The sequence below is a fragment of the Aspergillus puulaauensis genome, chromosome 6 (assembly GCF_016861865.1).
Source record: "Aspergillus puulaauensis MK2 DNA, chromosome 6, nearly complete sequence".
In the NCBI taxonomy this organism is placed as follows: Eukaryota; Fungi; Ascomycota; class Eurotiomycetes; order Eurotiales; family Aspergillaceae; genus Aspergillus; species Aspergillus puulaauensis.
In genome coordinates, this window is record NC_054862.1 from 2,312,182 (window position 1) to 2,332,988 (window position 20,807).

Below are 20,807 nucleotides of genomic sequence, written 5' to 3' on the forward strand. Positions count from 1 at the left end.
GGGATGGCTTCACTTGCCCAGAAGCATCCAGGTCAAGGTGCGGTGTGCTGCAGAGTACAGACTACTCTAGACTCACATGGGACACCGGTGACGCTGATTCATCTACAACGCTGGTGGTTCAACTTGCTTATATCGGGGTTAGAGAGACTCGCTAAGAACTGTCTAGCTGTTGCACATTTCGAATACTAAATGCAATCCAATCGGGTATATAGAGCTTCTGGCTTGCCTTCAAAAACAATTGAAACAGCCGCACGTCCACTGATCAACTCTTTTGTTGGCTTGTTGGTTTCCTTGATATTGATCCCTAGTGTCTATGTCTGCTCCTCGTGTCGTTCAGTACGCTCTGGTCAAGACTTGAGACAGCAAGGGCAGTAAAAGTAAAAGCGTAAAAGCGCGAGTAGATTGGAACGCCCATCAAAAAGAAGTGGCAGCAGATGAGACTGCGAAAATATAAGGGCACTCTGCATGGCCGGGGTATACAAGGATGTAGGGATATTTCGTGGTGAAGACCTTGATATCTTTTATTTCTCGTTCCCCAAACTGATTCTGTCTGGTGTTTTGTGATTCGAACCCATTCCTGTCCGAGACTTCGTTCCAGCCTTGACCGAGAACTGACCACATTGACGATGTAGAGCAGACCTTCTCTTGTGTGAAATGTACGTTTCTTCGCCATGGATATCGCTGTGGGTGGCTTGGTCGACACACGCCAGTGGGTTCGGCAAGACAAGACGCAATCGGGATTGCCAATGCCATACCAGTTGTGAAACTTGTGGGAGTCGTGTGTCGACTTCTGGTTTCCTTTAATACAATGGATACTGTTAGTTACGTCCTGGACAGCTTCACTGGGATAGAAGAGAATGGGCGTCTACCTTGATCTGATCACTCGATTTGTCCAGGCTCCAGGAGTCACAGCTGTCGACGACCCTAGATGAAGTTGATTTCATGTCAGCCAAGGCACAGTTAAGTGAGAATTCAGTGAAGATGGAGTCTACGTACCTGACTGGGTATGCTTGATCTGGACCGGTGTTGAAAATCAATCAGAGGACGAGACGCGATATATAGGGATATATAGGGATATAGTGAAAAAGACACCCTAGGGAGGCAGAAGGCAGGGCTGGGATAAAAGATGAATATGAATGACAAGACTACGGCGAAGAATAGCGTGAAGAACAGATATAGATGAGGGTATATAGAATATGAAAGAATATATATGGATAAAGACCATACTGGTCTTGGTGTGAGGTATATATAGGCTGACGGTCTCCCTCTCTCACCGAACAGAATGATGGAGTGACAGGATGAAGGCGTCCAGGTCAAGAACAGCTCAAAGATCAGAATGCCTGCAAACGAATTCAGCTGCCGGCATCATCCATGCCTGTCCATGTCCACCGGCTACAGCAAACGGGCTCTGCAGCCTCGCAACGAGTCCTGCATGTCTTGATTCCAAATCGGAATCACCAGAATAGCAACTCAACGAGTCTGCGTCGTCTCCATTGAACAATCTCAGTCATGTCGATCCCGATCCCGATCCAACACTTAATCTCGATCTCGCAGCATAGCCTCAACCCAGTCCCACTCACCCACTCATCCCTCACTCCTGACCTGACTGCCCCCGATGAAACAGTACAGGAACCAACTGGAGATGGCGTTGTAAGGACACAGTCGACGAGGCACCTTGCAAGTTGCCACCTGCACCCCGCCGAACCCACAAGGCCGAGACAGTGGCCACTGGCCATGGAGCTGAAGCGCGGAGCAGGTCCACACGGGCCTGATCTCGATCTTTGTTTCGGTCCGGCCGGTTGGAGAGCCCTGTCCGTGTGTGTCACTGCGAAGCGATGCAATTGCAACGGCGGGAAGAGCCTGAGACCGGGCTTGTCTTGGATCCGGTGGACTTGCAGAGGCTGTGCGTGTTTCGTTTGGTGTCTCCAAATGCCCTGAACAGGATGAATCCTGCTGGGAGAAGTCAGTTCAGCAGATGATGCTAATTACGAGTTCGTCGCGAACCAGATCAACCGTACATGCAGTGGAGCATAAGGCCCTGGGGCGAGAAAAACAGGAAAACCGAATCCCCGCCATGCCACGAACAGTAAAAGAAAAGCAGGAGCAAAATCAGAAAGCAAGAGTCTGGCTCGGACCATTAATTCGTGCGCTAAGAGCAGCCAAGGGCAGCCAAGTGGGCGGTTCGGCACTTTCGGGCTGTTACAAACGGGCGGATCGGATGGATCACGGCGCCCCTGTCATTTCCTGGCCTGAATTTGAAGACGAATAGAAGAGGAAAGAAAAAGGGATTGAAGGACTGGAGTCAAGGCGAAATAATGGTTCGAAATAATGGCTCGTTCGTATTGCAGGATCTGCCAGTGATCCGGTTGTATAATACAGCAAGAAATAGACAATCTGAAGCTATCCAGTATCCAGTCCTGTTTGCCAGGAAGTAGAAAGAAAATAAAATAAAAATAAAAAAAGGAAAAGAAAAAAAGAAAAGATATTGAAACAAACGCTAAGATGTACAGCCACCAGGAGACAGAACAAGACCCTAATTTTCAACCAACTAAATAACCAAGAAAGAAAGAAAATAAAAGAAAATAAAGGTAAAGAAAAATAAAGAAATATTAGCATTAGAAGTTCTTAATCACCGATTTCCGTTTCCCACGCAGCATGAAGCCGACAAAGCTCTTCGCCGCCGACGACGACTCCGACTCGGGCTTGACCTGTTTCACGCTCTTCTTGCGGCGGGTCTTGGATTTGGAATTCTCCATCTGCGACGTCTGTGCAGCCCCGTGTTCTGTATGCATGGACCCAGTGCCGGGGCCCGTGCTGTTGCTGCTGCTGCTGCTGCCGACCTGTGCTCGCAGGCTGCTGGCTCCCTTGATCATGGACGCCCGGTATGGGAGTGGTGGTCGCTTCGCCTTTGCTTGTGTCCCTGCCGCAGAGACACTGGAGATGCTGTAGAGAGAGCCGGAGCGGCTGCGGTTGTAGGCTGGGGAGCAGTACGGGCTTGGGCTGGCGGTGCGCGAGGCCGACTGGCTGGAGGCGAGCGAGTACTCGGAGCTGGCGGCGGAGTGGGAGCAGGAGATGGAGCGGGTGCGAGAGTCGTTTGTGCCCAAGCCAGGGTAGACCTGGCTGTACGACGAGGCCTGCGTTGGGAAGAGCGAGAAGGTGGCCGTGCTCTGGGCAGACGGGGGTCGCCGCGAGGGCTCTCGTTGCTGGCGCCGGCGAGACTCGGTTGCTGGTGTCTGCGGCCGCGAGAAGGACATCGATCGAGCGCGGAACGACATGGCCGGTGCGCTCTGGGGCTCTGTATGCGACACGGGCGAGCAGTCTTGCAGGGTGTCCAGGGCGCTGAGGCTGCCGTTGGTCTTGCTGTGGGCTGGCCGAAGCGTGTACCGTGAGCGGCCGCGGTCCATGCTGGTCTCGCCGAGCAGGGGCTGGGACTTTGCTGCTTCGTCGTTGGAATAGACGGAGCCGTCGGTTGACGGAGAGGTTGCTGTGGGCGATATTAGGATGATACTAGGCTTTGCGTGCTCGACGTAGGTGACCTGCTCGGCCACGCAGACATCGCTGTCGTCGTCAGAGTAGGCAGAGGCTGCAGAGGAGGATCTCAGCGAGTTCCTCGACGAGGTGAGTGGCTCGGAGGGCACGTATACAGAGGGCTGGAGGAAGATGGGCGATTGCAGGGGCGTCGTGGAGTCGGGAGAGGGCAGTTCAAGGATCATGTCGTCGTCGTCGTCACGGTCGAAAATCGTACAGGGCTCCGTCACAAAGGTCGCGCTGCTGCTGCGCTTGACGGTGTCCATGGATACAGGTCGTGAAGTCTTGCCAGAGGAGAATGGTGAAAGCAGTCGTGGAAAGGCCGGCTTGTCCACCGGCGTTGCGGCGTCGCCGACGCTCATAATGGAGTCGAGGGTCGCCGACCTCTTGTGCGAGTCGAACGGCGAGCAGTGGCCCTCGGACTCGGAGACGTCCTCCTCGTCGGACTCGTACTCCCGGGGGAGGGACTGGTTGACGTAGCTGAGGTCGAGGGCCAGAGCCATCTTGTATATAGAGAGAGGGTAGATGGAGGGAAGACAGAACGAGGTGGAAGCAGGCCGGGGGGGGGGAGGAAATATTAAAGAGCAGCGAATGCACACGGCCGCAACAGGAAAGAGACAGAAAGACAAACGACAAAAGGGACAGGCTGACTGTTATATTGGGCTGTTTCTTATATTAACCAACCGGTATTGCGTCCCACACGGGGCATTGGCATGTTCTCCAGTGGGCCATCCCAACAGGTTCCCAAACCACCAAGAACGCCCGTAGTAGAAGCTAGAACACGTGCAGACAGACTCAAATCCAGAACCGAAGACGTAAGCTCTCAAGGAACGAACTCTGAGCCTTGCTCTCCAATCTCCATGCGACGCGGTGGACCAAGCGCGGCCCTTGCAGCTTGCCCTAAGAGATGGACGTGTCAGAGTGAGAACATCAGACAGAGATGACAGGTATTACACGTCTCAATAGTCCGTACAGAGCAGTCAATACAGAGTAGTCAATAGTAATACAGAATAGCCAATACAGGAATATCTTGATCCGCCGGCCAGCCAAGCCGCGATCTTCAACCTCAAACACGCCAGCACAGCGGATTCAGACCAATTTTTGATTTATTTTTTATCATTTACTTTAAACGTCCGGCCCCTCCACTTCCTGCTCAGCCCAATGGGAGAATTTCCCCGCCCGCCGTTCCTCCAGATAGGCGCTGCCTCCCTGCATCGCGTCCTTGCTGGCCCACGCCTGGGCCCGATCGCCTCGGAATGGGGGTTTCAGGTAACGAGAGCGTTGCGGAGGGTTCGTCATGCATTCTCTCCTATTCAGTATTGAGGCCTGTTTTCTGTCCTTCATACTCAGGGGTTCCCTGGGTGGGTGACATCGTACGAGGGGCCAGACGAGCGACCAAGGAAAGCTGCAGTCTCTTCCATACCGAATTCACGACCAGATCAACCTGGGTTGCATCTCCTCTGCCACTGGCTTGCATGATTGCATCACAGGGGCCAGCCGTTGTGCTGCAGGAACCGCAGTCGCAGTCTGAAACCGCCATCTCTGCCAGCCCTGGTCAGTGGCTGGTCTCCCTTCGAGCTTGTGCATCGTTTATGCAGGAAAAGCGTCAAAGCCGGCTCGAATGTGACCCTGCTGCAGCTGCTGCCGCCATGGCTTATAAGTGAACTGCAGGCCAACGCAGCGTGCGCTTTCCTTGCCTCCCCTTCGCTCCTCCATTGGCCCAGTCTCCCAGCCTCGACTGCTCCCTCCCTTTCGAGACCACAGTCGCTCTCTCCTCCGTACCCCAGAGAGTAGAAGCTACGTCGAAACTGAAAAGGCCATGCAGACTGACGCATGGGCCAAACTGCGCTCTCTCCAGCCTCCCTCCCTCCCGCTCTGGCAGCAGCATGCTGTTTCAGCCCACGTAATGGCACGAGAGTTAACTTGGGCTTAACATGGCTATGTAATTGTAGGCTAACTTGGTTAAAAAACTCCCCTTGGCCCCTTCCAGGCTGTCAAACTCAAGGCACGATTGACTCTTCGCGAGTCACGACACGCGACGGCATACAGTTCACCTCACCGCAAGAACAGCCCAGCCTCCTATTCTGGCCTCGAAGTCTATCTTCTGCCAATTCAGTAACTGACTATTGCACCCTCCTTCAAGACGTATATGGCCCATGCATGTCGAGCGCCTCGACAGCCATGGCGTCTGAATTCTAATAGCTAGCACGCGTGTCGGTGTGACAGGTCAACCACCAGCAACGTCAGACTCAAACTCACTCAACCCTGCAGGAAGGTGTCTTCAGACTCTTCACTCATTGGAACTCGGACCCAGACTGAAGAATAATAGAGCCCAGTAAGAACGCATCAGCCCCAAAGAGGCCAGGCGAGGAGCGAATCTGGCAACTCCGCCCGGGCTTGCTTCCGGTTTGAGCAGACTCTGCTGCAGACCTGCAGGGGTTGCATGTCAGCGATCGCGCATAAGGACTGGATAATGGACAGGATTGGCAACTTGCAGGTAATAGTATCACCGTATCAGAGTGAATGCGTCGAGCTCCCTCTTGTTCGGTTGCTTCGGTTCTCACGCAACGGCCGAACGACGGCCATATCAATGTGAAACAGCGCTCTCTGTTTTTTTTTTAACTTTTCTGCCCCTCTATTTGAAACAGTGCCTGGGCCGGTTTGCCGTGCAGAAGTCGAACTATTCATCATATCAGATTAAACAGGGGAACTTTGTCCCGTTCCCTGTCCACTGTAGTACTCCAAAACCGTCCCTGAAGTCAATCAGAGGGAAGCAGAAGCATCTTCGAGAGAGAAACGAAACAAGCGGTGATCAGGTTCGATGTGGGGAAAATGCTTTGCGACGCATTAATAGGAGGCGCTATATAATATTGGATGGCCTGTCATAGTGTCATATCACATTGTCGTCACATTGTCGACAAATATAGAATCATTGCACCGTTAAGCTTCTCCCTTGTTCTCGTCTTCGCGCTCCTTCTCCCTTCAACGCGTCCAAATTCGACACCTCTTTGCTCCATTCACGTCAGTATTGAATCATTGACAAGAAAGTCATGGATTTCAATTATATACAGGAAAGCACACCGTGATTACGTTTATGTTGCCGCCATCTATAGATACTAAGAACGTCAAACGGGAAAAAGAAAAAAAAAAAGGTCTGCAACCAGCAGCAGGAGAAGAGAAAACGCAAAAGCAAAGAAACCAAGAGTAAACATCTGTAGAATACACCGAGACATGGTTCAGGGTATGCCCAATTTCCCATTCTCCATCAGAAATTATCTTAACCTTCATGCAGAACATCCGGTCCAAGCTTCGCAACCTCCGATGCCAAAGCTGCTGCGACATGCGTCATCTGGCCGTCACGCACGACCAGTGTCATCAGGGTCATTCATTAAAAGAAATACTTCGGCTCCATAATACAACCACGCAGAATGAAATCTTTGCTCGGTTGGCTCCGCAGAAGGTTCTGAATGCGGTGAGCGTGCGGCGAATGTGCGGTTGAGCACTCTGCGGGATCAATACGGGAAAGAACCCGCAAGCGACACCTGAAAATGTTGAATCTACGCCTTGCGAGAGCGGGTGACGGGGCCGTTGGAGCGTCCAGTCGAAGCAGCAGCGGATCCGTTCGACTTGGCCTTGCCGTTGGCCTCGGCACCAGGGGCAGGGGCCACCTCGTATCTCGCCATGTCAATAACGGCCTGCTTGCCAGTGTTGCGGCGCGGACGGCCAGTCTTGGCGGCCTTGTTGTAGGTGACAATGTAGAAGGAAATGAACAGAACGAGGTAGGATGTGAGGATGCCCATTCCAGCGAAAGCGGCGAATTCCTCACCGGCACAGTGGCCCATGTTGGGAACCCAAGGGAAGTAGGTCGAGGTGAAGTAGGTGTAGGAAGCGAAGTAGACGAACACTAGTAAAGTTCGCTTTGATTAGTTGCAGTTCTCGGCCAGCGCAGGTCCGTAATTACTCACCAAGGTCAATAACGAATTGGATGATCTGGAGAACGGTGATGTACTTCTTCCACCAGATGCGAATTCCACGGGCGCTCTGGAAGTAGTACCAGTACATAACAACGTGCACCAGGAGGTTGATGGTGATTGGCACCCATTGCACAGCCGTCAGACCAATTAACTGAGTGTAGCACAGGAGAGCGGTGGCACCGTGGTGGTAGGTGTGGAGAAAGGTCAAAGGCTTCTTCTTGAGGAACAGGAAGACGGTGTCGAGGAATTCGAGGTACTTGTTCAAGTAGTTAAGCTGTATCACGCATTAGCGGGCCGGCTCCGTCCGCAACCAACAGTCGCACACACTCACATAGTACAGGACAATCAGGGGCTGCGTCCACCCACCGCTGTGGTCGCAAATGGAGTAGAAAATTCCATGGTGCCAGATGGTAGGCACAAGTTGTTCAACAAAGAGTGCCAACAGAATAGCGCTGGCCGCAGTCAAGACGAAGTTGTGGATCATAAACAAAGTGTTGAGCTTGAAGGCTGGGCGGTTCTTCATGAGCTCGCGCCCACCGAAGATGGTTATGTAGTAGACGATGAGCATAGCAGCCGTCTCGGGAAGAGTAGACATGGGCGTCTTGCCCTCGGCGAAGCGAAAGTCATTGGCAGGGTAGCCCATCACAACCTCAAAGGCCTTGTCGAAGATCGGCCATAGCTCAATGCCAAAGGGCCGATCAACGGTCGGCTTCGGAAGGTTCTGCAGGAACTCCATTGCTGTAATTATATGAAATTCCGGGCGGTTGTATAGGCTGTATAATTGCGCAGAGACAGGATTGCACCGGAAGACCAGTTGAGTCCGCGTAAAATGTAGGGAAGGACTGTTCGATTTTTTCGGTTGGGGATGCTGACGGGTCGGTCGCAATTAGGAGAACAAGAATTAAAAGCGATGCGAAGGCAAAGGGGTGGGGAAAGGGAGTGATTGAAGCAAAGAAGGAAAGAAAGACCCCGAGAGGACGGGCGTCTGAAACCGAGATGCAAACCTAGCGAGAAGTCAAGGAAAGAGAAGATGGAGCTGGCGATGGGATGGACAGAGCAGGGCGTGTCTTTTTTGGCTCCAGTTGCTCTCCGCCGCGTCCGTGGTGCTCGTCCCGATGCGGCTAGCGCCTGATTAAAGGGGCGGATCACGTGCAGCTCAACGAATCCAGTTATTGTGCAGCAGCCGAGCTACAGATGCATTCCATCAGTATGGAGTAGTTGCAGCTCTTGCATTCTATTAATCACGTTGACTGCTGCTACCTTGTAGACGAGAGCAACTTGCAACATCCACGGTTGAAGGGAGGGAGGTCTCAACTCGAGTATCACTTTCACATGCCGAACCACAAACACTCGGCAATTAAGTTGGACGGTTGGCGTGCAATTGATCACGGGTTTACAAGGTAACACTGAATTGTACAGAGTGAAAGCTCACTTTTGGCACCGTGATATCCGTTGTTTACACTGGTGTCCACCGTAGACTACAGAGTCAATGGCGCCGAAATATATATATCAGGGACTGTCCGATAGATCCGGCAATGAAGCTGGCTCTGTAAACTCGGAGATGTCATCCCAATGCCACTGTCCAGCTGGAAACCCAGTATAGACAATCCATAGACGCTCAATCAATTAGATTATGCAGTAACAACTTCGTTAACTTCAACCAAGTGAACCATGGAAGTACTCGGGATTCGGCCGAGCAGAACGGCCAATCACAGCTGGACAATAGAAATCCGCAGCCTCAGGCCGCCACGTCGGGCCCAAGCGGAATGCAGGCCTGAGCCAGCAGACCCAGGCACTAAGGCAGCAACAAACCGACCAACCTGCGATGCGACAATGACCGGGTGTGGCTGCCTCAGGCCGCCACACCTCACACCACCCGCCCGCAAAAAACCTAGCGTCGCTCTCCGGTTCAACCTCATCCTCATCTCGACCTCGTCAACACCTTGTCCCGTCTTCCAGCGTCAATTCGTCTCCCCCTCGCCACAAACTTCCGCTTCGCCATGTCTTCATTCTCCGTCTTCCGTCTCGCGACGCGCGCCGTCCGCCCTTCCGGCCTCTTCAGAGCTTCTCAATTGCCCCGGACCCGGGTGCAGACTCCCGCTGCTCTCGCCTTCGGCCGTCCGGCTTTCAGTACCTCCATGAAGCTCCGCTCCGGCCAGCACGACGATGAGACATATGAGCAGTTCTCTGCCAGGTACGCTACCGCAATCCACAAGCCATTGGGCCTAGGCAGGCTCAGCTGGGAGCCTTGATCGTCGGTCGCAGGGGAACAGCTCAGCGGCTGCGAGTTGACTCCTGTGTCCCCGGATCGGTCCGCCAACTTCAGTAGCAATACCACTGACATTTGGTCAATGATAGATTCGAGAAGGAATTCGATACTGTGCAGGATGTCTTCGAACTCCAGGTACGTCAAATGCCAAAAACGCGACCCGAATGGGTGACAATGCGTCATCCGATCGAATGAGGATTCGCTACTAACATCACTTGTCCCCAACCAGCGCAACCTGAACAACTGCTTTGCTTACGATCTTGTCCCCTCTGTTGAGGTTCTCTCCTCTGCTCTCAGGGCCGCCCGCCGCGTCAACGACTTCCCCACCGCTGTCCGGATTTTCGAAGGTGCGCAATAACACTCCCCAACGCTTCAGCGTTGTACCAGAATTGGACACATACTCACATCGTCAACAGGTGTCAAGGCCAAGGTTGAGAACCAGGACCAATACAAGCAATATCTCGAGGCCCTCGAGGGTCTCCGCCAGGAGCTAGGTGTTGCTCTCCGCGAGGAGCTCTACCCTGGTGAGGAATAGACGTCGAGCCCATTGCAGGAAATTCACGCGAATTTCACCATTGTGTCAATCCCGTCCGGTCGACGAGATAAGAAAGCTGTATACATACTCTAGAATGCAGTTGGGAGAGTTGTTGTATTGTGTTGTGTTTCGGGTGTCGAATGGAGGTGCATCATTGCTTTCTATACCAGTGCTACGACGAGCTTCCTTTGACCTGTGATCCTTTGTTCCTTTTGAGCAGCTGCTGTACTCTACTGAAGACATCTATAAAGACATATTGTTCTACTTATTCGTGGTTTTTCATCATGTACAGATTGGATTGACTCGGCGGGAGATATTAGAGGATAAAGGGCAAAATCTGCTATAATACAGGAATGGGAAAGTCCTTCCTAGCGTTTCTCTTTGTAAACCCGGGATAACCGGTACAACCGAAGGAAACGAACAGGACGACCAGAAGAGGACAACATACACGAAACATTGCAAAGTAAGCGCAGAACCAATCTCAATTAAACGCCACCGAAACAACTATAGATTTTGAAACATGCAATATCGTCAATCCTAAGGATGCAAATTCAAATAAAAATGTCAATTGTGACTGTATTGTCGCAAGCCAATGTATAACGACACCCGGACGAATAAATGGTATGATATATTGTTATTTGAAGCGCTTTCTGGGTATAAAAAAGAAAACCTGAGGATTCGAGGTTGAATCAGTGCGTTCCGACGTGCTTGAAGTAACTGGGCCGGCAGTCTTCTTTGGCGAGGAATGATGCGCCGTCGTAGAATTTACCAGGTGTGCAGCCGGAGCATTTGGGCGAATTGGGGCAGTTAAAGTAGGGGACATGACGGTATCCAATATCACGGAACCTATATCAAACAGTTATGTTAGTTGACAATTGCTAGTTTCTTCCGGGATGTAGTACGCACCAGTGAACGTTGGCAGCATCTGCGAACAGTCCTACACCGATTGAGTGGACAGGAGCGTCACCCCATCTTTCGTAGAAGAAGCCACCAGCGTGATCGAGATAATCAAAGTAAGCCGAGTATTTGTCCCCCCTGAAGAAGTCCATGTCGCCAATCTCGAAGTTGGACCAGAAATGGCAGGTCGAGTATCCGTTGGCATCGCGGGTGTGTTCGGGTCGGAGTTGGTCATCAGTCAACCATGCCATCATGTTATTATCGGAGAGGTAGGACGGATTCGCGGCGAGGAACTCTTGCGTCGTTGGCCAAAGTTTCGGGATACTCTCGGGTGCGTCGAAAAGGTTGATCGTGAAACCGTAGGTCTTGTTGCCGTCCTCCATGAACCGGAAGATATCGTAGTCAACGTCGCAGAAGAATTGGACCTTGGGCTCAATGCGCCAGTAGTAGCGGTACTTCTCTAGGGCGGGGTGCTTGTAGAACATGCCGCTGTTCCAGCGGCACATTTGGTGGTAGGAGACCTTATCAGCGTATTGGAGACCCTGCTCTTTCAGAAGCTCCGCGGATTCTTTGAAGAGGTCCATGTCGATATACTTCGGGACGTCCCAGTGCTCTTTAGGAACCAGCTCTGGAGAAGTGTCAATTGTATGTCGCAGAAGAGAGGCTTAGGTTTATATACCATATTGGCATTTGGCCTTGGTCTCGGCCTGAGTTCGCTTCTTGAACTCCGCGGTGAACGGCTTGTCGTTGAAAAAGATATAGGGGTAGTTAAACTTGGAGTTCCAGGTCCTCTCCAAGTCACGAATGCTAGGAATCAGCTCGTCGAGCTCCTCGTTCCGGACGAGGGAGATGATGGCTGCGTTGGTTCGGGCGGAGTTGGGGCTGTCAGGAGAGTAATCGTGCTCGTCGGCGCGCCACAAGTTGCCATCGGGTTCACCGGTTACTATAATACCAAAGATGCCATGTCAGGAGGGACTCGAATCATGACCATTGAATCACGAGAAAGGGTAGACGTACTCTCTTTAAGCGGATCGGACTTCATGCCATTGTACGGGCCTGACCCCGTCCCGACATACGAAGAGTCTCTGTTCATCCGGAACACCATGAAGATCACAAACACCACGCATGCCGCGGAGAGCATGCGGATAGGTCTAGCGACAGCCATGTTGACTGTCCTCGGGAGAAACGACAGCGTCCGTGAAAGGTGGCGATTGCAAGAGCGAGAGAGGGAGACCAGTGAAGAGTCTCGAATTGTCCTTTTTGGCTCGCCGCCGCCTTGGCCTGATCGGGACTAGCGCGCTGCCCGCCAAATCGGGCAAGACATCAACCTTCACTCTACCAACTTAACCAACTCTACTTCACTCTTTCTTCCATCTTCAGCTATGCACTGTCCTTGCTCTTCTTCCCATGCGCACCCATACAGTTTTGCATGACTTTGATCATGACCGCTGCCGGTAGTCAGAAGGCCCTTACGGAAGAACTGATCGCTGCTGTCGCGAAAACAGACAAGGTACGCGTCATCGAGTTTCGGACTTAACTGCCGCTAATAAGCCTTTAGAACACTCCTCGTTTCCGAGCTGTGAAACGTCGCGTCGATGATTCTTTAAAGTCATCTCAGCATGCGCGCACCGACCAGTTTGCTGTTGCGAAGCAGCTCGAAGGATTGCAAGAAAAGTTCCGGGTTCTCAACAGAGACGACCTGGCAGACGCTCTCCAGCAAAGACTAGCTGAATTGGATGAGCATCGCAGCTCTGTGTTTCCGGAGATCCTATCCTTGTTTCTACAGCTCGCCGATCGACCGGCACAGCTCTCGAGAGTGGAAAGGATCGAAAAGCTCCAGCCTGAAGAAGAGGAGAAGCAGCTGTCTTGGACGGATTTGGATGCCTCGGAGACTGCCTACTGCGACGAGGATATTTGGGAAAACGTCGACTATGGCGCCAGTTCGTCTGACGAAGATGATATTTCATCGATATCTAGTGGCACTCAGCCTGCTCGAAGCTTTACACAACCGACTATAGAAGACGACTACGTGATTCCAGACGACATATTCTCCTCTGGCGAGGACGGTGATCTGGTGACCTCGGTTACAAGTGCCCAATTTTGGAGGGATGAAAACACAACAGACCCTCCCACGGCTGGGAAGGAATCTTCCCGACAAATAACAGAACTGCAAATGGTCAGAGAGGTGATATTCATGCTGCAAGGGTTACCTATGTCTCTTTTATGGCGTCTTGATGGTAGCATCGAGGTAGACCGCAGATACACCCTTGCTCACTTATCTCAAGAAGTGCTCTCATCCATTTTGCGCTCGATGGGTGACTGTGGAGCTAAGCTTGACATTCTAAGGCAATTTGCGAAAAGGCCACAGTCTGCTGCCTGTATGCAAACGTTTCACCGCAGTGTCGAGGATCGCTTGCACAAATTCGACAAGTTTTTGTCCGATGTGCAGGCCCGATATTTGTCTCCGAGCAGGTCTGTGGCCATCAGCCTCCTCCAATTGTCCGATGATGTCCAGCAAGAATCCAAACTTCTTGTGCTCTTAGCTGACCTAGTTTCCAACTTTGATCAAACTGCAAAGAATGACATCCAATTCCTGGATCTATTGTTTGACTTAGTTTGCATCACGCAAGCTGCTGGCGATGACGAGAACTTCGCTGTGCTGGCTCACATTTTCTTCTTGTGCTTTGAAACGTATGCTCGACCTCTTCGCCGCTGGATGGAGACAGGGCAGTTAGAAGCTTTGTCGTTCATTGCAGAGAATCCCGAAAAAAGCGACCTGCGGACCTTATGGCACGATTGGTATACCTTGGATATCCAACCAGACGTGGCAAATGTGCCCAAATTCATCCGTCCGTTTGCTCACAAGATCTTCATTACTGGCAAGAGTATGGTCTTTCTTAAGCGTCTAAATATGGCCGAGAGTTTGGACGCACCAGGGAAAGCTTCTTTGACATTTGAAGATGTCTACCCTTCCAACTCATCATCGCTCTGCCTTCCATTTTATGCACTACTTGAATCTGCCTTCAGTAACGTTGTCAACGAGCACCACATATTTACATCATCTCTGCTGCGAACGCAGCTCAATGAGCAATGCGGGCTCTGGCTGTCACTTCAGGCACTGGACCATATCCATCTCTGCAAGGATATGAGTCTGCTCGGGCCCATCGACACCAAAATATTTGAACTGATCGATCGAGGAAAGGGCGGGTGGAGCGATCGGTTTTTACTCACAGAACTCGCCCAAACTGCATTCAGCGCGCTGCATTTTATCGATCCAACTCGACTGATTGTCCGATCCACCAGAAATACAGACAGCCGCGGCCGCTCCGTAAAGATCCTTTCGAGTTTATCCTTCGACTACGTCCTACCCTGGCCTGTTGCTAACATTATCACAAAAGACGGCATGGCCGCCTATCAACGCATATCAACCTTCCTCATGCAGATCCGTAGGGCGAAATATACCGTCATAAAACAGCGCCTCCAGTACTCCGATCAAGATTCACATTCCAAGGGCAGAACTCTCAGCTACGCCATCCGGCATAACCTGCTCTGGTTCCTTAACGTCCTCTACAGCCACTTAACAAGCTTTGTCATCTCATCTACCACCGAATCGCTACGGAACTACCTTTCAACTGCCAGCGATGTCGACGCTATGATAGAAGCCCATCGCTCATACATGGCGTCCTTAGAGGAACAATGCTTGCTCTCGAGGAACCTTCACCCCCTCCACCAGGCAACTCTCACCATCCTTGACCTTTGCATTTCTTTCGGAGATCTCCACACCACGCGGTTCCAAAATCATACCTCTCTTGATCCAACACGAACGCCACGGAAACAAGTACCCGGCAAACCATTCAAAACCGTATTGACGCCCACGCCCCGTAAAACCCGCTACGAGTATTCCTATGGCGACGAAGACGACTCAGACTCAGATGAAGGACTCGACGAAACGGACTCTCAGTCTGAAGACGAAGACGACGACCTTTCACCCCATCGCCGTGGCTCAATCCATGAGGCTCAATATGTGCAGCGGCTGAAAGATATCCAAATCCAGTTTAATCACCTTGTTGCATTTATGGCAGCGGGATTAAAAGGTGTCGGTCGTGTTGATGGGCAGGTTAGCTGGGAGATGTTGGCGGAGAAATTGGAGTGGAGGAAGGAGAGGACGGCGGGGTGGCCTTGAATTGGTATCGGCTAGTGCTATTACTACTGCCATATTCTTATCTTGTTTATTAAGCTATGGGTTGGTCTTTGTGTCTTTATTTGATGCGACGGACGGCGTTCTACAGGGCATTGGCTATGGGATACGGCGCAGGCTTCTTAAAAGGAATGGTTATGCAATGAGACACGATGTAGAATGATATGTTATGTGCTAGCAACTGGTTCTACTTGGATAATGCAGGATTCAAAATGAATGGACTTCATTCATTTAACTCTAATGTATCTGATATCAAGTAAGTTCATTCTTTTGCAATCTTCAAGTCATCTCAGCGTAGCATACCATAATTTTCTCGGCTCCCATATATACCTACGTACAAACAAACATGCAAGCATGCGTGCAGAACTCAACAGCGCAAAATAAGACGCGCGATTAATCGACAAACAAACAGATCTTTTTCGTTCCAAGATGTAAGAAAGAAGATGATAAATAATGAAATAAATCAACCAACCCAGCGTCTGGCACTGAAGAAAACGCGTCCCCATGGCCCAATGTCGCCCCATTCGGCTGCACGCGCGGGCAGCCAGCTCCCAATGCCGTTCATGACGGTACGCTCGGGGTGCGGCATGATCGCTAGGACACGGCCGTCGGCGCTGCGTACACCGGCGATACCCTCGGGACTGCCGTTGGGGTTGAAGGGGTACTTCATTGTTGGCTTGAGGGTGGCGTTGTCGACGTACTGGACAGGTGCGAGGCCCTGGGCGACGAAGGAGGATGCGTCGGTGGGCGGGACGGTGGTTGAAGAGGTGAATGAGGCGCGGCCTTCGCCGTGTGCGACGGCGATCGGGAAGGAGGAGCCGTGCATGCCGTGGAGGAATACGGAGGGGGAGGATGGGTCGGGATCGGCAATGCGGACCATGGCGACGCGGCCTTCATATTGCTCTGAGGCGTTGCGCTCAAAGGTAGGCCAGTTGGAGGCGCCGGGGATGAGGCTGGAAAGACGGGAGAGGAATTGGCAGCCGTTGCAGACACCGAGGGCGAAGGTGTCGGGGCGCTGGAAGAAGGTCTGGAATTCGAAGCGGGTGTTCTCGTGCAGAAGCACGGACTTGGCCCAACCCTGGCCGGCGCCAAGGACGTCACCGTAAGAGAAGCCACCGCAGGCTGCGAGACCGACAAAGCTGGAGAGGGAGACGCGGCCGGAGATGATGTCAGTCATGTGAACATCGATGGCGGCAAACCCGGCGGTGTTGAAGGCAAAGGCCATTTCGGCTTGACTGTTGACACCTTGTTCGCGGAGAATGGCGACGCGAGGCTTGTTGGTGAAGGGGGACATGGAGGTTAAGCTGGTGAGGAAGGGGAGGGCGCGGTCCTTGGGGTCGAAGGTTGGGTTCCAAGAGAGCCCGGGGTCTGCGTCGTCCAGGATGTTGGCGAATTCCTGGTCAGCGCAGGCGGCGGTGTCACGCATCTTCTGCATGTGGTAGGATGTGGATGCCCAGGTTTGCTGAAGGTTGGCACGGGTGTTGCGGTACACCTGGCTGGCCTTGTAGTAGACGGCGAGGTTCTGCTTCGGCCTCTCAGAGACCCGACCGATCTTGTGAATCAAGCCAGCGGGAGGACCACAGGTGGCAAAGCATGAGCGAAATTGGATTTCGTGCTCCTTGCGGACCTGGAAGACAGCTCCGAGTTCTTCGTTGAACAGGGTCTCGATCATGCTGTTGGTGCTGAGGTCAGGGCAGATGTTGTCAAGCATGATCTCGAGACCACAACGACCAGCAAACATCATCTCCACGAGGGTTGTGAAAAGACCACCGTCTGACCTGTCGTGGTAGGCAAGAACGATACCAGCTTCTTGCAACTGCTGCGTCGCATCGAAGTAATCCTTGAAGATCTCCAGGTCGCGGATGTCAGGGCATTCAGAACCAACTTGGTTGAAGACCTGTGCAAGAGCTGAACCGCCTAGAGCCCTCCGTCCGAAAGACAAATCGACGAACATGAGCACGGTGTCACCAACATCCTCGGGGTGGCGAAGAGCAGGTGTCCACGTCTTGCGGTAGTTCTGTACAGGTGCAAAGGCGGAAATTACTAGAGACATGGGAGCCGTGACTTCCTTCGCACCGGAATCATCCTTCCACTTCATCTTCATGGACATAGAGTCCTTACCGACGGGAATGCTGATACCGAGTTTTGGGCAGAGCTCCATACCAATGGCTTCCACGGCTTCATATATAGCAGCACCCTCTCCAGGGTGACTGCTGGCGGACATCCAGTTAGCAGAGAGCTTGACGCGGCTCAACCGATCAACGAGGTCGGCGGCAGCGATGTTCATGAGCGACTCCGCGACGGCCATCCGAGCAGATGCTCCGGCGGAGATCAGGGCAAGAGTGGGTTTCTCGCCCATGGCCATAGCCTCACCGGTCGTCAATCCTTGAGTGAGAGACGTAGCGGTAACAGCAACATCGGAGACTGGATTTTGCCATCGGCCCACCATCTGGTCGCGAGCAGTAAGACCACCGACGGTTCGATCGCCAATGGTAATGAGGAAAGACTTGGAGCCAACGGCAGGGAGTGATAGGACTCGTTTAGCAGCTTCACCGATAAGCTCGCCGCGGTTGGGCGCAAGCGAGGGGAGGTAGGTGGTGAGGCTGGAGTCTACAGCAGGGAGCTTCAATTTCCGCGAGTCCACAGTGCGAGTCATCCTTGGGGGCTTGCCGAAAAGTACTGACAGGGGCAGGTCGATGACCGACGGGTGCTCCTTGGACTCTCGGTCGAGGAGAATCAATTTCTTGTCCTCCTCGGAGGTTCCACCTCCACGGCCGACAACAGAGAAGCCGCAGCGCTCACGATGGCAGATAGCCGTGAATTTGTTCATGCTATCCTCCCCGATAGCCATCACGTATCTCTCCTGTGCCTCACAGCACCAGATCTGCATGGGGCTCATGCTCTTGTCTGCGCTGTCAATCTCACGCAGTTCAAAGGTGGCGCCCAAGCCCGAATCGTGGATCAGTTCGGGCAGAGCGTTGGAGAGACCACCAGCACCAACGTCGTGGATGAACTTGATAGGGTTGTTGTCGCCCATGGATACACATGCGTTGATAACCTCCTGCGCCCTGCGCTGCACTTCGGCATTGCCTCTTTGCACACTGGCAAAGTCGAGATCGACAGAACCTTCACCAGATGTGATACTGGAGGCAGCACCTCCACCAAGACCGATGAGCATGGCGGGCCCACCCAGGACAACGAGGAAAGCACCAGGCTTGACGACATCGGGCTTCTTGATGGCATGTTGGGGACGAACGGTTCCAACACCGCCAGCAATCATTATAGGCTTGTGGTAACCACGCACCTCCTTCTGCCCATCGCCAACGTCAATTTCAGTTGTCAAGGTACGGAAATAACCAGAGATACAAGGCCGACCGAATTCGTTATTGAACGCGGCACTTCCGATCGGTGCTTCCAGCATAATGTCCAAGGCGCTGGCGATGTGGTTGGGCTTGCCGACATCCAACTCCCAAGGTTGTTTGAAGCCTGGAATGAGAAGATCGGACACACAGTAACCGGCGAGACCAGCCTTTGGTTTAGAGCCACGTCCAACGGCTCCCTCGTCACGGATCTCACCTCCGGATCCGGTGGCAGCACCTGGGTAAGGAGACACTGCCGTAGGGTGGTTGTGAGTTTCCACCTTGGCTAGGAAATGGACAAGCTCCTTTGTGTGGTTCCACTCTCCAGTTGTAGTATCAGGGGCCCAGAAGGAGGAGTCGAAGCCTTGTAGGACGGCAGCGTTGTCGCTGTATGCGCTCACAGTATAATCGGGGCTCTTCCGGTGGGTGTTTCGGATCATGGAGAAGAGACTGTTGGGCATCTCCATTCCATCAATTTTCCAGGAGGCATTGAATTGTTTGTGACGACAGTGTTCCGAGTTGACTTGGGCGAACATGAATAACTCGACATCGGTGGGGTCACGAGCGAGCGGGCCATTGGGGCCATAGGCGGCAGCGAGGTAATCGATCTCAGACTCGTCCAATGCCAAACCCATCCGCTTGTTTGCTTCCTGCAGCACTTCCTTCGGGGACTTGTCACTGCCGCTGAGGGAGACGGTCTCGAGGGGCAAGCGGCTGTGTTCGGAGAACATCAAGTGCAAGTCGGGCTCGCTCTCACTGATCAACTGAGTCATCCGGTCGTGGAGGACATCCTTGAAACCAGGCTTGTATTCTCCAAGTGCAGGGCGGAGGCAGGAGATCTTGATACCACGCTCGATGCGTTTCACGTAGTTTTTCAACCCACATACTTGGGCAATACCAGTGGCTTGGGAGCTCCACGGCGAGATTGTTCCGGTTCGAGGGAAAACGTAGAAGACATCAAACTCGCCGTCTTCGGAACTGAATGTGGGCGGGATGTCGGTGATATCTCCGTAGTGAAGGAGTTGTTGGAGGACGTCTTGTTGGAATTCGGGGAGACGGTCTGAAGTGTGGACGTAATGAATCCATTGGGCACGGACATCCTGTGCGCCAATGGACGTAGCAATCGCCCGGCCACGAGAGCGGGAGAAAGCAACGGAGCCCGGGAGGGCAAAATCCGCCGAGTTGAAGGGAGAGACCATTGTGAAACCGTTTGTAGGTGACTCGACGGGGAGTTCGGAGGGGTGGCGAGAGGGGACGGGAGAAGTCGAGGGGGGATCGAGACGAGGAGCAATGAAGACCTCTGGTTGGATTGGAGCGATGATACTCCTCGAGGAGCGAGCTCCGACTGATCAGGGCGTTCAGCGAGGGAGAAGAGCTGGGCTGCTCGTCGTCTGGCGGCGGGAAAATTCACGATGCTCGATTTCTTCTGGGAGCCCCGCGCTAGTCCCTTTCCGGCTTATCGCGCTTATCATCACGTGGCCTGCCATCCATCATCGAGTTTACCTCCGTAGACGTTCGTAGTCCAAAGTTTTGACCCGTGGTATGTTAGATTACATTGCTTAGATTCGAGAAGACCCATCGCAGAGAAGGGGTGGTTGGTGGCGGTAGTGGTAGTGGTAGTGGTGCGGGTGAGACATATATATGCGGACCACAGCGGAGTATGCGATTGATAACGGTGCATGAGCCCAAGTGGATACAACAATATCAACCCAGAAAGCCGAAAAGCTGGTGGGGTGTGGTGAAATATCACCTGATTGATGATTTCTCGAAGCTTCAGCCTTTCTGTTGGCCTTGAAGCCCTTGATGCTTGGTTGGATGGCAGTTTCCGACTTTAGAAAACGGAGAATATTACTAAATCTGGCGATATGCTCCGTGGCGCAAGGCAAGTCTTGGCACGGGAAAGCTGGCCGGAGCGGGCCTGAGCTTGGGCCATTTTGACATGGCAGTTTTTGTTTTTCTCTGCTTCAATTCAGGCTCTGGTCTTGCTATCGATATCAGTCGTGACCGTAGAGAGGAAGGTGGTTGAGGAGCCTTATGTTCGTCAGCT

At 52.7% G+C, this 20,807-nt stretch overlaps 6 protein-coding genes across 6 annotated transcripts; 2 read left to right on the forward strand and 4 right to left on the reverse strand.

Moving 5' to 3' along the window:
* Positions 1-2,615: 2,615 nt before the first annotated feature.
* On the reverse strand, positions 2,616-4,031 carry APUU_60903A (uncharacterized protein; the record flags this gene model as incomplete). The annotated part of the gene is made up of 1 exon (XM_041694194.1): positions 2,616-4,031. One exon carries the CDS (start codon positions 4,029-4,031, stop codon positions 2,616-2,618), a length of 1,416 nt encoding a protein of 471 aa, XP_041560049.1.
* A 3,054-nt stretch (positions 4,032-7,085) lies between these two features.
* APUU_60904A (elongation of very long chain fatty acids protein) lies at positions 7,086-8,238 on the reverse strand (the record flags this gene model as incomplete). Its single annotated transcript, XM_041694195.1, has 3 exons — positions 7,086-7,432; positions 7,494-7,776; positions 7,834-8,238. 3 exons carry the CDS (start codon positions 8,236-8,238, stop codon positions 7,086-7,088), a joined length of 1,035 nt encoding a protein of 344 aa, XP_041560050.1.
* Positions 8,239-9,502: 1,264 nt separating this feature from the next.
* Positions 9,503-10,306, forward strand: COX6 (cytochrome c oxidase subunit VI; the record flags this gene model as incomplete). Its single annotated transcript, XM_041694196.1, has 4 exons — positions 9,503-9,696; positions 9,861-9,906; positions 10,001-10,118; positions 10,188-10,306. The coding sequence occupies 4 exons, from the start codon at positions 9,503-9,505 to the stop codon at positions 10,304-10,306; spliced, it is 477 nt and encodes a 158-aa protein (XP_041560051.1).
* A 689-nt stretch (positions 10,307-10,995) lies between these two features.
* Positions 10,996-12,368, reverse strand: APUU_60906A (glycosyltransferase family 15 protein; the record flags this gene model as incomplete). The annotated part of the gene is made up of 4 exons (XM_041694197.1): positions 10,996-11,152; positions 11,213-11,831; positions 11,883-12,146; positions 12,221-12,368. The coding sequence occupies 4 exons, from the start codon at positions 12,366-12,368 to the stop codon at positions 10,996-10,998; spliced, it is 1,188 nt and encodes a 395-aa protein (XP_041560052.1).
* Positions 12,369-12,644: 276 nt separating this feature from the next.
* On the forward strand, positions 12,645-15,386 carry APUU_60907S (putative gamma-tubulin complex component GCP5; the record flags this gene model as incomplete). Its single annotated transcript, XM_041694198.1, has 2 exons — positions 12,645-12,713; positions 12,762-15,386. The coding sequence occupies 2 exons, from the start codon at positions 12,645-12,647 to the stop codon at positions 15,384-15,386; spliced, it is 2,694 nt and encodes an 897-aa protein (XP_041560053.1).
* A 478-nt stretch (positions 15,387-15,864) lies between these two features.
* On the reverse strand, positions 15,865-19,959 carry APUU_60908A (phosphoribosylformylglycinamidine synthase; the record flags this gene model as incomplete). The annotated part of the gene is made up of 1 exon (XM_041694199.1): positions 15,865-19,959. The coding sequence occupies one exon, from the start codon at positions 19,957-19,959 to the stop codon at positions 15,865-15,867; it is 4,095 nt and encodes a 1,364-aa protein (XP_041560054.1).
* Positions 19,960-20,807: the final 848 nt, after the last annotated feature.